At 35.4% G+C, this 17,936-nt stretch overlaps 2 protein-coding genes across 3 annotated transcripts; both read right to left on the reverse strand.

Annotated features, from left to right (window-relative positions):
• Positions 1-93: 93 nt before the first annotated feature.
• Positions 94-7,892, reverse strand: LOC103450131 (signal peptide peptidase-like 5). Its single transcript, XM_008389474.4, has 14 exons — positions 7,414-7,892; positions 7,019-7,177; positions 6,686-6,797; positions 6,345-6,464; positions 5,817-5,974; positions 5,205-5,381; positions 4,456-4,490; positions 4,219-4,375; positions 3,595-3,648; positions 3,409-3,501; positions 1,876-2,015; positions 926-996; positions 523-606; positions 94-399 (listed from the first exon to the last, which is right to left on the reverse strand). Exons 1-14 carry the CDS (start codon positions 7,558-7,560, stop codon positions 284-286), a joined length of 1,623 nt encoding a protein of 540 aa, XP_008387696.1. The 5' UTR covers positions 7,561-7,892; the 3' UTR covers positions 94-283.
• Positions 7,893-9,211: 1,319 nt separating this feature from the next.
• Positions 9,212-16,309, reverse strand: LOC103449924 (prolyl 4-hydroxylase 1). Of its 2 annotated transcripts, XM_008389278.4 has the most exons (12): positions 15,952-16,309; positions 14,906-14,953; positions 14,439-14,501; positions 14,279-14,328; positions 13,438-13,503; positions 12,302-12,376; positions 11,786-11,860; positions 10,749-10,819; positions 10,606-10,657; positions 10,399-10,488; positions 9,862-9,954; positions 9,212-9,650 (listed from the first exon to the last, which is right to left on the reverse strand). In XM_008389278.4, exons 1-12 carry the CDS (start codon positions 16,013-16,015, stop codon positions 9,543-9,545), a joined length of 855 nt encoding a protein of 284 aa, XP_008387500.3. In that variant the 5' UTR covers positions 16,016-16,309; the 3' UTR covers positions 9,212-9,542. The 2 variants fall into 2 exon arrangements, with proteins under 2 accessions (XP_008387500.3, XP_070675992.1); XM_070819891.1 differs by lacking the exon at positions 12,302-12,376 and having other exon boundaries at positions 15,952-16,164.
• Positions 16,310-17,936: the final 1,627 nt, after the last annotated feature.

Raw genomic sequence — 17,936 nt, forward strand, 5'->3', positions numbered from 1 at the left:
CCAAAAAAATTGCTCTTAAAATGATTCGTCGTCCAAATGTGCTGATGCATCAACACAATTTAAGAAATTAATTGGCAATTTTTAAGTCCCACGTTAAATATCCAAAGGTTAAAATATATTTTTGAGTTTTACTATGAACTCTTGGATAATGTAATATATACATGAATGCATTTTGAGTTGAGCATAATTCTTGTACAAAATAAACAAATGAACTTCTTATACCAGAAGCTTTTATGGAGAAGACGAGCATCATCTCCAACAATGTACATACAAACGGGGGCCGTCAGACCGATCTACTGGCGTCTACGGACGGTTCAACGCTCGATGGAGATACCTCTGCGCCGTAATCCCAGAGTTGTTTCAGCTCGCGCCTTATCAGTCCCAAAATCACTGTAACACCTGGTGACCAGAGAAGGAATAAGAAGGCAAAGTAAAACACCTGCAAATTTTATCGGCCTAAAATTGGAAAAACGCGTCTAGAAAACCAAACAGAAGATGTAAGATCAATGCGCTGGAGATTACCTAGTGTACATGGAACGAGATAGAGGAGTGCAGGCTGGCCGTTGCCGTTCATGAGATACAAACCCAGGTAAGTAAGACCGAGTCCTGGAAAAGGAATAACGTTCCATTAGTACCACATGAAGACAATATGAACATGTTTAGTTCGATCATGCTGCAGTCTGCTATTAAAAGGAAATGAAATAAATACACTTGATATTATGAGCAAGAACTTACAATCATAAACAAAGGCGAAATGGATGTTACCGTAACAGAGCAGAAAATGAAAATATATAACACAATGCTTTTCCCGAGCAAGGTAGGCATTTTTTTTGTAATTCATGTATATTGTAGGAGGGGAAAGAATTTTTTTATTTTTTACTTTTTTTTTAAATAAAAACAAATTAGATGTTGCAAGAGCACTCACCAATTCCATAGCCAATTAATAACCAGGGAAAATATCCGTTAAACGCACTCTTCTTATTTTCTTTGTCAAACCTGAGACAGCCAAACCAGGAAAAGATCAAAAACGGGGGAAAGATATACAGAAAATCAAATGTAAAACAAAATACTCAGAAATAGAAAATCAATAACAATTTAACACTCAAGTTCAATATTTGTATGGCATTCATTATCAATATATCACCCAATTGACTTTAATTATTTTGGCCATCCAGCAACAATTTTTATATGGACTTCTTGGGTTCATCAGCAGAAACTGAGCAAAGCATGATTCCAGCATGCAAATAACAGAGAAAGGAATCGCGTTATCTTTAATCTCTCACCCCAACCCTCTATTGCCCGGAACCAAAATCAGCCAAAGTGTTCCATATAATGTCTCGTCTGGACTTCATTACATAGACGACTAAGGAAAAATTATAGGACTTGATAACAAGAAATATATATGTGAAAGGAGTTAAGTTTCCTCTTTCATTGACGAGGGAGCGAGAAAGTTCTGATACAGATATAAAAATCAATGTTGGAGCTGATTTCGAATTCATAATCCAATTGTTCACCATCATGATAATGTATCTATCCCAAAGACAGGTGCATTACCATGATGCAACATAATTGAAATTTTCACATAATACATCCCTCACTTTAGTTCGTACATGATTTTCGAATGCTTTCTAAATATGCAAATGTATGAAAATTGATAGGTTAGGTGCACTTCTGAGTGTAATAACTGTTAATTGTGGTATGGGGATCTGGGAATGTATGTTATATACTAAATAAAACCTCATTTAATCCGGAGAGAATCACATTTAACTAAGGACATCTGTTCAATTAATCAACTAGCTCAAGAACTTAATCCAAAAAGGAAATGTTGTACTATCTCTTTAAAAAATAGAGACATTAACTGAAAGAAATCAGTACCTGTAAGTAAATACAATAAGCAAACCAGGAAACAGAACGTCCCCGAAGCCAATCATATTCACACCACCCCAGGGGTCAAAAAAGCGAGGGATTCTCAAAAGCATTGGTAGGGCTTCACCACTGCCGTCACCTTTAGCAACCTATAAGCAAAAGCAAATTGTAACATTTTAGTTTCTCTAATAGAATTTTAAATGAGGATTTCCAAACAAAAAAAAAGGGCTATAGTGTAAAAGCTAATACTATAGTAAAGCACATCTCACATCCATGAATCAATTTCCCAACGATGTACATGATATCAATACACAAGCATCATACATGCACACAAAAGATTTACTCAAACGGGGATCATGGGACATAAGCCAAAGATGTCAGGCACATTTATGCTTGCATACTTTTGTTGGTGAATTCATTGACCTTAACACATTACTAAAACTGAGCCCAGAAAATAAAAGGACTAATTATTTCTGACGAAACATGGATGTGAACCAGAACAAGTATTTTCCTGAGGTTGGGGAAAATTGCCATGATATAAGCAATGCTTTTATTACCTACAGAAATACATGTCAAAGTACATATGCCCTCTACGTATGTAAAGACACACAAAGACTCTATGCGTCTTAAGATTCAAACAAGCCAACGAGTCAAACCTTTTGAAAGGATCTACTCTCCCAGTTTGGCAAATGACCAGGCTATTTACCAGGTGGACAGCTGGGCAGTCAAGCTGAACTCAGACAACTAATAATTTTTACACCTTAACACTGGACCACCGCCTAGACTGCTGCTAACATTTTAAAATTACTACTTTTATGCATTATAACATTAGTATGCTAACTGCTGTAATTTTATAATTATACATTTATGAAAAAAATATAATATGGATGTCAAAACTCCACATGTAGGTACATTTATTTGTTTCTATTACCATTTCATCCACAAATTACACATCATATTTTTGACAGATCGTGAAGTCAAGGTGGGTTGCAAAAATCTAAAAGTATGACTAATGGCTTGAAACCCTGTCTTTATATTTTAGCTATCAATGTTCCAGCCCAGGTTTTATTAGTATAGTCTATGTAGGTTTCATGTGTAACGAAAAGAAGTAAATGAACACAAATTAGGGATATATGTATTTGCATATGATTGGACAATGGACAACTAAAAATCAACATAAAGGAGTATACATGTATAAGCATACTTGTTCAAACACTCAACACTCTTTCAGTAAAGACTTTCTGAGATGAAAACATCAAAATTGTATTATTTCTTAATTCTTCTTAAAATATCAGAAAATATTGAATAAGAAAAAAAAAATGAGTTACAAATAAAATGGACAAGGTGTCCATCAATAATTTATGTCATCAATAATTTATGTAGAATCATTTTGAACAACAGTGAGCCTTCATCAAATAAACACATGCAATACACCTCAATACTCCAATCAATGCATTTCAGACGAAAACCTATGCACTTTTTGATACAAGGTATCTAATAAAAGGAGAAAAAGAAGAAAAAGAAGCTGAGATCAGAACGTACCGTAACCATGACGCTATCTTTGAATATTAAGGGTGACAGGAATACCCAAAAGATGTCATAGACAAATGCACAACAAAGTAGTACGGTAGCAACCTGAGACATGTCAGAATTATGAGACAAAAACACATGTTAGAATTATGAGACAAAAACTTGATACATTAATTAAATGAAAGAAAGAACTGGTACCTTTATGTTAGGCAATCGAGCAATTTGCAAGACCGTTATCATCAAGCAGATACCCTGTCAAAAAATTATAATTTTAACTAGCTGATATGAACAAAATGATAGACGGATGTAGAAAATCATGTAGAGAAAAACCCAAGGATTAAAAATGGTAGAATAATGATAACGATATGGCATAAACGTCATAAATTTTTAGGTTTCTTTGCAATATTATATCAGCAGTCCATAGGGAACCCTCAAACCGCTCAACTTAGGTTGATAGAAGATCTTTGGGTGACTAGCTTACAACAACAACAACAACAAAGCCTTATCCCACTATGTGGGGTTGGCTATTTGGGTGACTAGCTTAACAAAAAATATAAGCAAGAAATAGATTTTTTCCAATTTGCTATACTGTAGCATGCATGACCCCCAGTAATACAATTTTGAAGGTAAGCAAGAGCTTTCTTTCAGGTATGACCATTAGAAATGTTCTAAGATATTACAATAGAACATCTCCAATTACTCTGTTACCAAGTATTCAGAATTTGAAAAAATAAAAAAAAATTCAAATTTCTGAAACTGCATAAATTTGCTGAATTGCATAGTACACTCAGCCTAGCACACATATCAAAACATGAAACTTACAAGAACATCTTGGCCAATCCATGAATATGACGCCCGCCGGGTAACAACCCAGAAAACTGCAAATGCCGCACAGAAAGCCAATACAACAAGCGAGAGAATAGAAACCTCATCCAGAAGAGGCAAAGTTATCGTCTTCTGCCCACCACTTCTCCATTTTCTATTCAACAAGTAAATAAAGACATTAAGGAACATGGGTAATAGGTTCAGTAGAAACAGGAAAAATAATGTCAAATGTACCTCAAAATCAGGCTCAGAACACAATTATGCATTCCCTGAAAACAAAAGATACATCAGCTAGTATGACACACAAGTCAACTGACAGAAGATTCAAGAGTAGCAGATCAAACACATTTGAGAGAACAGTTCAAAAGGATGTCCTCATTTAAGAAAGTTATGGACATCCTATTTCCAGGGTGTGATTCAATGATGGAAACCATTCAGTTTTTAGATTCTCATTCAAGGATTATCCAAGCCAAAAATCGGCTATATCAGAAAATGTTTAGCTGTTTGATTATCCACAATTTCATCTCAGCTTTATGTAGCGAGCCATGTTGCTTTGCACATTTTAGATGACCAAACACTTTAGGATTTGGATATTTTTTACAGTGATGACCCTTGAAATGATGATCTAAGATATAGATGGTTCCAATAGTTGAAAAACATTATGGGTAGACCTGGGAAGGATGTCCATAACTTTCTTAATATTACTGGTATGCTTCTAGTTTCCTATTTAATGTTGTTAGTAGGATTTTAGGTTAGTTGACATCTTGTCCTTAATTTGTACGGATTAGTTTTTATTAAGAAAAGCTGTTTCTTATTAAAAAAAATGCATTCTTTAGCATTCTTTAGATTGTAATGCACAGTTGTATTCAGTTTAATTCCCATATAGGTACAAAAATGCCATGAACTCTGTTTATAGTCAATTTTGTTTACTTTGCAAGCAAATTAATAAATAAAATAATAAATAGTAGAATTAATCACTGTACCTCAATACCACCAATGCAGAAAAGTACAATCAGCACCCAGATAAACCAAGTAGACATAAAGAAATATAGTAGCAACAGAAAAGTGGATGCTGTTATGACGAAACACACAGCGCCTGCCACACTAAGATTCATGACTTCGTCCTCAGAATCATCTTTGGCTGTTCCAGTATTAGATTCCTATCCAATCAAAGATGATATAAATACTATTTCCCATAACTACAACACATTATACAGTAACAGGAGGGCCGAGAAGAAAATATCAGCCGTGATGGAAATATCTCTACTCAAATTATGGAGGATGTTTCGGTTTCTATATCAATATCAGTGACTGTCAACAGGTTGATGTATATTTTCTTTGAAAGATGAAAGTTTTGAATGAAACTTCAGTGAAAGTTAAATCAATCATTATCCGTTGTGTTGACAGTGACCAATATCAAAACATCCACCAATATTTCCGTTCATAATGAAATATGCAGCCCTGATAACCACACAATATTTCATGTAAAAAAAAAACGTTCAAGTGAATTAAAATTAAGACATATATACAAGAAAAGCATTTAGAGAACAAACAAGTAGTGTGAAGACAGTGAATTGAGGCTTGCATGTACAAACCTTTTCTGCTAGTTCATTATAATTCTCATCAGACTTATCAGGAGCAGTAATCTTTGACCAAAATGAGGCAACTATTATTGTTCCAACAGCCATCAGCCACAGGAACACAACTGAGTAGTCCACCACTGGACGCTTGGGAGAATATAATAGAAGCTCCACTGCAATAAGTTAATAGAATTATCCATATATTATCACATCAAACAAACTTTAGAATTGAAAAATGCAAGCACATTAGCTAACATATGGATGTAAACAAAGATGGAAAGCAAACTCTTAATCTATATATATCATGGAAACCTATATGTCCAACCTTGAAAACCCTAATTCAACTGACGCCTGAAAAAGCTATCTATCATCTGTTCTGCCTCTGAAACTTCAATTAATTCAAGCCCTTTATAAAAGCCCTAAATCAGACCTCCCAAACTGTCCCACATCAGCATGCTATCTTCCTATTACGTTATATTATTACTATTAATCACATTCAAGGAAGTAAAGAATTTGACGAAACAGTAAACATCAGAAGTTGACCTTTCTTTCCATCTTCAATAGATTTCTTGAGTGCTTCTCCATCTGACTTTGGAACCATTACGACAAAAATTGAAATATTCAAAGAAGTACTATTATCAGGACAAGCCATCTTGGCAAGCTCTGAAACAAGAGGGAGAAAACGTTAGAATTTAGTATTTAAGGGGAAAAAGAGTGTGCTGCAGGTCTTTCCTGTGTTGCATCAAGTCCCTAAACATGCCTACAGACACAAGTTCACTTGCAAGTCCCAACACATAATAATTTGTCTCACAACAAAACAGGAACCCTAGCAAAGTAAACTATAAAATCACAATGGGATGTGCTAAGTGCATTGAGATTCCAACCTTCATCATTATTTATCACCACTAGCGCCTTAGCACCTCCTGACTGTGCAACTTTTGCCTTTACGGAGAAGTCACAATCACCACGCGTGGACAAGGCAATAGCTCCAGATAACTGCAAAGAGGAAAAAGGGACCGTAAATAATTCAGAAAACCAAATATGGGTTTATCTTATACAGTGAATTCCAAAGAGACAATGATGCTTGATCATATCCTAGAACCTCAAGGCACACTTTGCTTCTACATTTTAAGTGTCTAGAGGAGATGATTTCAGTCAACATTTAAAGTGACAACACATTAAGCTTCCATTTAAGAAGGAAAAAAACAAAGTTAAACCTTCGAAGATGACGCTGAACAACCATTTAAAGGATTCGAGATAACAACGGGCAATTTGACGGCTTTTTCTTCTTTGGAAGGCAATAAAGCCCCAAACTTTGCACCTGCCCCTTCAATAGTTTCTCCTTCATGGCCATTAACCCAATTCTTAACCTTTGCCTGAGAGATTAGATAAACCAGTTTAAAAGGGTTTTTAGCAGGAAAACAATGACAGTATCAAATTAAATTCCAGAAAAATCCCAACTCAATGTAATTTTTAATTTCTCAGCCCAAAAACCCCCCAAAAAAAAAACATGCATTTTCTCATAAAATTAAATCCCCATTTAACAAAATTAAGAACTCGATTTCTTGAAATAAAAAATGCAAAAATGTATGAAAAAAGAAGGGAATTTTACCATTAGGTAAGGGTTGTTGCAGGAAGGAGTGTCGGGGGTGGAATCCACATCCAAAACCATGTCCTTTTCACCACGGGCCAAAGAAAGAGCAATCAGAGATAACAGAAACACTAGGCGGAGGAGACCCGACGCCATTGCCATTGCCATTGGACACCACCACCACTCGAAGATTCAATCTCCTCCTCCTCCTCCTCCTCCTCCAATTTGATTTTTAATCCAATCTATCAACTCCAATTCAATCAATCCAACGTCGAGTGAGGGAGAAAAGAAAGGGAAGAGAATTGATTTATTTATTTTTTCAATTGTTTTTTTAATTTTTAATTTTAATTTTTCTTTCTTCGTCCCTCTGCTCCTGAGAAAAAAAAAAAAAGAAAGCTGGAAATGGCTGAAATATTGAATTATTTATTTGTTTGTAGTTGTATATCTGCCTGACGTGATGCTGAAGACTGGTAGGCAGATAGAAGAGAGGAGGTGACGGCAAAAGTAGGGAAAACATGTCAACAACTATATGGAAAATTACTGAACGGATTCACCGTCACCGTGCCATCCGATAACAATACGACTCAACCAATTTATTGTTATTCTGTTATTCTGGTAAAAAGGATAATAACACGACGGATTCATTGTCGTTCTGATATTCTGATAATACAATGTCAATTGTAAGTTTTTTAATATAAAATGAATATGACGGTGAATCAGTTTTATATAAGGTGCTCTTGAATTTTGCGCCCAAAACAAATTCACCCCAACTTTGTAGGTCTAAAATTTAACCCTTCAACAATGCTAACCGTCAAATAACTTTGCACTCGTACGTGGTTAAGTGTGGTCAATTCACTATGGCGAGCTTGGATGAGGGACTTTAAAGTTCTTAACGTTTAGGCTAAATTTCCTTGTAATGCGGTACAAAAATTAGATAGAGGAACATGAGAATAAAACGCAATACATCTGAGAGAACTTTCAAATAACACATTAAAAAAATAATGCATTTTAGTGATTTAATAGTCGCTTTGTATTGTTTGAGTAGTTCGCTGGTAGTATTTTTGTAGTGCATTTTTAATAATCGAGTATAAATTCGCTTTATACTTTCAAATCCCTTGTAAACGAGAGTTTTTTTTAATGTATCCGAAATACGCGGTGGTGCACAATGTCATTATATAAGTGAAGGGCTACTTAAAAAAAAAACTTCCCTCTGACGTATGTAGCATAATATCCATTCTCACCACGCCAATCACTAAATCTCATGTTCCACCGCAAACAACACTTATCGATCCACAATTGTATTGAAATAAGTCTTAATATCCTCGGCAAACAGATTTTGAGACTTCAACATATTTTTGACACGCCCGTTGAGACCTTGTATAATCAACCAAGAAAATGCCTACTTTTGTCTGAATATTTCTCTTTAGCTTAAGTATGGAATTAATTTTCCTTTGCTTGAGATAAGGAATATATGTTTCATCCATTTTTTGTTAACCAATATTCCTTGACATTCCAGCAGAAGATGAATGGCCACCCTATTGAGATTTGTAAATATAAAGACTCGTTTGAAAGTATTTTTAAAATGACTGAAAGCGTTATAATGAGAATGGTTTTAGAACCAATCCTTAGTAAAAATGCAAGTGAATCTTAGAAGCACATAACTAATGCTGCTTGCATGAAGCACTAAAGTGTTTTTGGAACTCAAAAACACTTCCACCAAAAGCAGTTTCAGCCATTTTAAAAGCGCTTTCCAAACGAATGCTAAATGTCATGCCATACATGTCTCATGCATGCAAAATAAATGAAAGGCAAAAGAAGATTTTCATAAAAGTACTTTATTTGGTAAATCAACAACACAGATTATCGTCATAGCTCTTTTCTGCAGCAGGTATTCGACATCATAGGTCACATTTTTCGCTTTCTAAGATCGATACGGAGAGGGTTCAAGTCAACTATTAGATTCTGATGGGTAATACCACCACTACCTACACTGAGGCTGTATGATGCTGCTGTCGATGTATCACATTTCCGACGAGCTGATATGCTTCATGTTCATCTTGGTTTCGGAATCTGCTGTACCTAAACACTACAGGATCACTAAGCTGCACATGTTGTAAACCCCCTGGTAAAATCTCCAAACTTCTTATAATCTAAGAGGTACGTTTTTGCCTCATCCATTTTGTAGCCGACCACTTTTCCCCGGATAGTACCTCACATCCTCCATGTATGCTCGTCGGATCCTCTTTTCCTTCAAGATTCTGAAAGAAGCAAGTAAAATAAAATTCACATGGATAGAGGTCAGACTCCGTTAGAAAACTAGAAACTTCGAAATTGCATTTCACAACTGTACTAAAGGCAAACTATCATTTCGTTTTCAGCAATGCAAACATAGAATTTTACATATCTTAAAAATGGTCAAGGGACCGAAGGCACACCCGGAAAATAGTATAAGAAATTAAGGAACCTTACCATGCTCCAAAAAAGTACTGCATCCCCTTTAATTGGCTTCACAGACAAACCTGTGGCAGCTCTTCCACCGCAGGTACATTTACCTGAACTAGCCTGAAATTCCACACAAGTTAACACATAGATTGGCAATGCGATATTCTACATACATTACATGCAAAACTGACGGTAGAAAGACTGACCACAAAAGAAATAGATCGAAAGACAACTAATGATTTGCATAATTATATATTTAAATCCCATGTTTTTAAGTCCCTGATGTAATATATAAAAAATAAAAATAACAATGTCAGGTACAGTAAACTTCTCTTTCCAAAAAGATGCTTGATAAAATGCCTCAAATAAGCGATTCAGAAGCAAAGTGAACACCTTGGTGCACACCGTACCCTACCCCCTTCTCCCCTCCAAACCGTGTTCCACTACTCCCAAATAATTTTAGCACGTATATTTGCCTCTTTTAGCCTTCGTAATTTTAGCATCAAAATCTATACCTATCGAAGATAACATCAAAATATAGCATCAAATCAAAAGACAGATTACCGTAGGGAAGATGGTTTCTCCGCCCTCAACATTATCACTCAAATACATCAGAATTGTTGCTACTCGCTGACCACCACGTTTCAAGTTAAACTGTCAACAAAAAATCAAGTAATATTTAGATTCCTAATGTTATAACATTAAAAAATTGAAGGATTGACTGCAATTACGGGATACTAATTCTTACAAATGCAGGGTAAAGAAACTTACAGTGTCAGAGAAGTAGTCATGGTGAGGTCTGTAATACTGATCCTTTTCGTACCTGTGCTGCTCCAGATGTTAGTCTTGATACTAAATATATTGCTCAACATTTTCATGAAACTCACCACATCTTATCTAAATAAGACACCCACCTTAAAACTTGAATGAGCTCCCCATTTTCTATTGGCACTTGAGAAAACACAGCAATACGCTTTTCAATTGCCTAATGACGAAATAGAAAAAGAGGACAGTTAGAGTTCTGCTTTCTGCTTTACCACAAAGAACAATGGTAACCTAAATGCTAAAAAGTGGACATCACAGATACTTCACAAACACACACACATATGCACACAAGGAAGCAAATGGCTGACACATATGGAGGGTTTCCCAAGTAATATGCATTGGCGGGCAGAGGCTGTGGATGTTATTCATATGAATTGTTCAAGTTTTTGGCAGATCAATCTGCCAAAACAACAACTTCCATATCTTCATCCCAAGAACTCACTGGTACTCCTCAAAGAATGAGGCCCAGATATCATATATACACAGAAACCTCCGGATTTCTTGTCAATTGCTCATTGTTCTATGGTCATGTTAAATAGTCCCCACTTTGGTACAAAAAGGGCTCTTGGATACCAAGAGAAACCCTCCTGGAACAAGTTCTGGAAGGCCTTATGCATCCATTTAGAAATTAGAACCGACTATCAAGATTAAAAAATTAAGAGTTCGTGATAGCATTCCTTTACATTCAACAAGATTTTTTTTAACTGCCTCCATTTTGAACCAACACAAAAATGACTAAATTTAATTTCCATCTTAATGCTTAAATCTTCCTCGTCATAACATCATTGTATGTTCTACATACATCACAAATGAATAAGCGTGTATGCTGTAGTCGGTGAATTTGAAAAAGATAAAATGAACACACAAAAGAAGATCTCAAATTTGGATGCCTTTCCAATAAGAAATGAGATCTGTATATTATTCACAGCATGATGGTATGAATTTAAGACTAGCCTACAGACCAACGATGATAAACAAAATATTCAAATCAAATAATGAATAAACACCCTGAACTTGGAACCTTTAAGAAAACAAAAATAACATTTAGTATCTTCTGAAGTATAAAATTATAAATATGAATCTGAATGCCATATGGAAGAGAGCTGAACTTAAAACAAAAATTAACCTGTATCATCGGGTACTTTTTCTCTTCGGGACTCAAGAACATACCAGAACTTGTGCGAACATTACTCTTTATTCCCTGAAAAAATGGTACATAATACGATCAATTATGCACTTAAATGAACAGGAAGAATATCAAACAATAAATATAATATATATATATATATATATGTCTGTGCATTCGATTAGAGTTTGATATACAAAAGATTCATTTAGAGATCACTTTGCTATCTTGTTGATGAAAAGTAAGGACATTTTCATCAGGTTCTCTATCCAAATAACACATTTTATTAAATAGATAAACACAAAGATATCATACAGAAGTCAATTGTAAGTAACTATATCAAAGCATTGTCCTTTTCTATCCAAAATAGTAAAGTTGTGGCTATTCTAATAAAGCATGCATAAAACTGGAAAAAAGACTAATGAGTAAGCCTGTGAAATTAAGTGAAGTCATGCCCTAAGATGGAGGGTTATCTGATACCGGGGTGTATGATAATTCGTAGGGCATCCTGCGTACCTTTCCTGTTCTTACGTCCACTACAGTGGAGACTTGAAGGCGAGGGGAGGCAAGAGTTCTAAGGTAGTCACATTCCTGAAATGGCCATAAAAACTTTCACTTTCACTTAACTATATAAAGGAGCTTCTTAAAAAACCAAAGCTGCTCAATAATAATGCAAGAACCTTCAATATTTCACCAGAAGTCAAATTTAATGTGCTACCAAACAACATAGATCAGCCAGCAAATGACAGCTTAAGACTAATAAGCAATTGCAGAAAATCTATCAGAACTTGGGAATTCCAACTTTGGTACTAATACTTTTTGGGGCCATTAATCATTACCCCCCTTTTCATTACTTCATTATGTCTTTACCACCTGGTTCTGTTCTTTTTTTTTATCTTCCCCCACCAACAATTTGACGCGCACAGAATCACGAGCCAACACAATTACATCCAAATACGTTTCCTGCCAAGCTTCAAAGAAGCATACTTTTTTGTTTTAAATAATATTTTGAAATCCAATGTAGCCCAACTCCAAACTACAATGAAAATAATTTTAAATTCCTTTATTATTATTTTTTTTTTGGTCCAATTCACTTTAAGTTATTGTTTTTTTAAAGGTTAGTATAGATCATTTTAAGTTAGTATAGTCCCTTCTTTCAAAAATAAAATACAGACTTAAACAATTACACAATTGCACGATTACAAACTTGCACAATTACAGACTTACACGATCACCCTATTAAACCATTACTGTAAACAGTAACTGCATATTCTCACCAAACAATTATAGTTCGGTAACCCTGAAAACAATTCCAGTTTTCACTATAGACAATTACAGTTAGTTACTCCTGCAAACAATTACAGAAAAGCTACCCTTAAAAACAATTACGGTAATCACATGTCCAACAAAAAATTACAAATAGTTAGAACTTAAATGGTGGAGTGTTCTCTTTTACTGCAGAACGAAAGTGGATATGAGACCCTTATGGTTGCTAACAACAAAGGTTTTAATCATTATTTTAATTTAAGTGAACTTCATTGACTTGTGGGTCCAACTTAATGCATGTACTTGGGCATGGTAGAATATTGTAAGAGTTAAGAAACATCATGCCACATGAATAGAGGCAATTCTGTTATAAGATATAAGCATACCTCCATGCTCAAGAACTTATGAAGTACAATTATTCGAGGCTCCCAGCTGATTACTTCAGGTTTGACCTACATTGAGAGAATAAGAAAAGAAGAAATCAAATTCTATTTACTAGAAATTATAATGAGGTATATTAGTCCGGCTTCATGTTTGTATGCACAGAGAGAGAGAGAGAGATGCATCTCAGATGTGTTCTGCCTTTATTTTTCTAGCGATAGGAAACTGAAGAAATACACAGATGTGTTATGCCTTTATTTTTCTTGCGATAAGAAACTGAAGACATACACAGTAGGGAACTAACACAGGGAAAGTGGTTAACTACAACATTCTAGGTACCGGAAAACATGATAGACCCATCAACTGGTGTCAACACTAGTTTAAAAGCTACTAATATCATTAACCTTACTAACCTACAATTGTACAAGATTTTTTGGACAATCATACATTACTGCCTGCAATCACAGATATACCTGTACTTGTATCTAGATTGTTTCAGAAACTTTGTCCAACACCCTGTCATTGGATTAAATACCAATACTCACTTCTACGTGCACAAATCATAAAGATTTACAGCACGGTACAACTCCAGGTGGTAGACTATGACTAGAAGGTTCAGACCTAATAGACCTAAGCAACAACAAATTATTTTAAGACATAGATTGCATAAGTGTGTCATATCACACATACTGCCCCCAATTATGAATTGAAGGTACTCAAATGTCCAATTTTAATTGTCCTGTACATCAAATGATGCATGATATTTACTTTTAATTTTCTTTTCCAGCAGGCAGGGATTATCTGAAGTACTTGAATAAAAAATTAAAGCTAAACTTGCAAACATACATATCCCAGGCGTAAAATTTCTGCTTCTTTATCATTGCTCCAATAAGCACCTGAGAATTCAAAACAGAGGAAAGCAAATTAGATTAAAAAAAAATATTTGTAACTTAAGCAACAAATGTGGTCTATCTACCAAACTAAACATGATAAGAACCATACCAACCTCCGGGCAACTGACGATAACCATCACTTCCAAGCACTTTTCTAGGAGATGGAAACCCCGAGCCTAATAAACACCAAATTTTAAACAAAAATCATCACATTAACGATACAATAAGCATGATATCCACTTGCAAACAACCGTAAAATAAATATGACATCACTTACAATAAAGCAATACAAAGAAATTGTTCTAGATAATAATTTAATCAACAATAAACAGGCTTTAAAAATACAAGATTGCAAGAATTATGCAACTAAACATATCAGTTCCATTGGTGTCCAATAGACCAAAAAAGAGAAAAACCATAAAACGTTTAATCGATGAAATAATTCCAAAGATATGTACATCAACTGAAAGATATGTACCAAAAAAGGCATAACAAAGTCACAACCATGAATTTAACATGCAAGTAAGACAGGGAATTAAAAGAAAATATATTTGTATAAGAATAAAGAACTAAAAGATACCGTATGAGTCTTCTAATCTTCGTATAAATGCCAATTGAAACAAAGCACCTGTGAGTTAAACAAAAAAGGAATTCAGTAGATGCTTGTTTATTGAAAACCGAGTAGCACAATCAATTGATCTTCAAATGTTTAGCTTATAGAAAACTAAACTTAGCATATTATACAATACAATACAATACAATACAACGCAGAGCAAATAGAAGGTAGAGGTTCTCAAAAGACACAATGAAGATAGTTGGTAATAAAAAGGCCGGAAAATTCCCCAGACGGCAGTCCAGCACCTCCACCTTCTCTGTGTTCTGCATAATTCGTAGTACTAGGATATGGTGTGGTGCCACTGGCCCACGTGTCTCCCTGCTATTGCAAATTCCTGTTTAGAAGGAGGATATCAAATCTTTCTTTGTGTAAATTCTTTCATTTCTTTCATACTTCTAAACCCTCTATCTCCGAAACGGGAGTTTCTCTTAGCAAAACTATGAACACCAACATATTGGAAACGCATACCTCTACAATTAATGCAGCACATCCCAACCAACTCCAGAGCTAGGGTAATCCGATAAATCTCGACCAAATATATTAGCATTTTTCACTCAAAAATATTACATCAAATACTATGCTCTTATTGACTACAACAACAACTAACCAAGCCCTATCCCTCTAAGCGGGGTCAGCTGTTTGAATCCTAGAACGCCATTTAGCTCGGTTTACGCTAGCATTGACTATAATTTGAAAACCATTTTTAGCCAGGAGCCATAACGATTTGCCCTAAGAATCCAAGTCAAAGGAAGCTTCTGACGGAGCTGGTAAAATTATGAATCTGAAGACTTGTTTGATTACAAACCTTAAAGTATCCAATACCCAGATCAAACCCAGACAGGAGCTTTCGTTTGGTTCCCGAAAAACACGGGAAAATCGAAAGTACTAACATAGGACCAAACTCCAACCGTTTTCTGGGTAATCGCAGAATCCAAATATGCACAAATCAATCAAATGTATATGCATGTATGTAATCAAGACGAGAAATTGCTTCGATGGTTTGATTTTACCTATGATCATTCCGACAGTGACAAAGGTTAGCAGCCCGAATACAATCTTCATCGGAGCAGCCATGGTTTCCGGTGAGAGAAAGATAGAGAGATTGCAATCAGGAAAATCAAAATGCTAAGAAAGAAGAATTCTGCAGTCTTAAACAGTTGCCAGCACCAGAACCGGGCACTTGTTGAAAAGTCATGTCCCGGCGTTAGTCAATTACTTTCTCTGTTTTTCCTTTGTTTTTTTTTTTTTTTTAGCCGTTTTCAGTCTTATTTTCTGACATGATTTTTTTGGTCAATTTTCCTAACCAACGACCAACGAACAGGGATAAATTTCTTTCGTCAACTGCGGCTTGGAGCGCTCCGCACGGTACGAATGTCTGTTCCCACTGTTCGGGATTGGGATGCATCTTATATGATTTTAAGTTAAATTAGTTCGAATTGTCATGGCAGTAATTGATGGGGAATTCTTATGAGAAATAGATGTACCGATGCCAATAATTTAGATAAATATTATGTTTTTTTTTTCTTTTCTGAACAAATGATATTACCTACACTAAGGAGAGGGGTGGAGCTTAGCATTACAATAGATTAGCAATAATGTGGTTCAAGTTCGTTTTGGCGAGAATCAAACTTAAGACATCTTACTTACAAGTGAAGAGAAAAATCAATAATATGGTTCAAGTTCGTCTTTGACGAAAATCAAACTTAAGACATCTCACTTAGAAGTGAAAAGAAAAATCACTAAACTATAGTACTAAGTGACAAATACTATGTCTCTTTTATTCTTGTGAAAGTAGATAAATACTAAATTGGACTGGGGGTTTTACACTGGACTAGCTAGGACTAATAACCCATGTTTGGTATAGCAAGAGACTAAGTTAAATGGGATTAGCTCAGACTCGTGTGGACTCCGAACCTCACTAAGTCGCCTAAATTAGTCCCACACGAAAGCAAGGTATTGCTAAGAACCTCACTACGCTGCCTTCTCTCACTACGCCTCCTTCGCGTGAACTGGTGAGAGCCAAGTATTGTTCTTCGTCAAAGCCATCGATCATTGAGTGAGCTTCATCCAGAACAAGTATCCTCTCTCTCTCTCTCTCTCTCTCTCTCTCTCTCTCTCTCTCTATTGGATTGATATGAGAATTGGGTGCTTCGAAGAGAATGCTAGAAGAAGAGGAAACATATTTGCAAATCACGGTTGCTAAATCGTGGTTGGAGGAGGAGGGTGGGTGTCGTGGCTTGCTTCGAATTTGCAGATCGGTAGGAGAAAACAGGTATACAACTATTTGTTTTCATAATTGGGATGATGATGGGATTAGCAAGGCCATGGCAAATGAAGAGAGATGGAGAGGTGTGAAGAAGTGAAATTGATGAACTTAATTATTATTATTTTTTTGTAATATATTAGAATTACCATGATTATCTTGAAGTTCATCAATTTAAAAAGTAAAAGAAAAAAAAATGGAGGAGATCTAAATTTAATTATTTAGATTAGAATGTGAAATTTAGTTTTTTATAATTAAATTTAAAAAATTAAAATTTAGTCTTAATCTGACACTACACAAAACGCTTCACAACTTTAATACTGCTTAGTCCAAGCTAAGACAATCTAGTTTAGTCCATGAAACTAGTCCAATTTGAACTAATCTAGTGCAACAAATGCACCAATCTCCTGGGAGATAGTGAACTAAATCTCATTCCCTAAAACTCCTCTAGCATGCCACTTAGTACTATGATCTAGTAGTATTCTTTTTTACTTGTAAGTGAGAGGTCTTAGGTTCGATTCTCGTCAAAGGCATTTTAAACACATTATTATGGCAAGCTCATCGGAAAGCTTAACCCACTTCCCACTCCCTTAATGTAGATAACTATCGATTGTTCAGAAAAAAACTCCTCTAACTGTTTCCAATTCACTTGCCCTTGGAGCAGTGGCGAAGCCACGTGAGGGCGAGGAGTGGCGGCCGCCACTCCCCTCGCCGGAAAACAGGACTGAAACT

This window comes from Malus domestica, chromosome 04 (genome assembly GCF_042453785.1).
Source record: "Malus domestica chromosome 04, GDT2T_hap1".
Classification (NCBI taxonomy): domain Eukaryota; kingdom Viridiplantae; phylum Streptophyta; class Magnoliopsida; order Rosales; family Rosaceae; genus Malus; species Malus domestica.

Bases quoted from the DNA above. Each gene is read 5' to 3' on its own strand.
- LOC103450131 (XM_008389474.4), bottom strand. From the start codon at position 7,560: ATGGCAATGGCAATGGCGTCGGGTCTCCTCCGCCTAGTGTTTCTGTTA. The intron at 7,178-7,413 runs GTAAAATTCCCT...CTAATCTCTCAG, and splicing joins GCAACAACCCTTACCTAATG to GCAAAGGTTAAGAATTGGGT. The intron at 4,376-4,455 runs GTACATTTGACA...CTTGTTGAATAG, and splicing joins GTTCTGAGCCTGATTTTGAG to AAAATGGAGAAGTGGTGGGC.
- LOC103449924 (XM_008389278.4), bottom strand. From the start codon at position 16,015: ATGGCTGCTCCGATGAAGATTGTATTCGGGCTGCTAACCTTTGTCACT. The intron at 12,377-13,437 runs GTATGCTTATAT...TGGCCATTTCAG, and splicing joins ATAAGTTCTTGAGCATGGAG to GAATGTGACTACCTTAGAAC. The intron at 10,658-10,748 runs GTGGGTGTCTTA...GGAGCAGCACAG, and splicing joins GAGCTCATTCAAGTTTTAAG to GTACGAAAAGGATCAGTATT.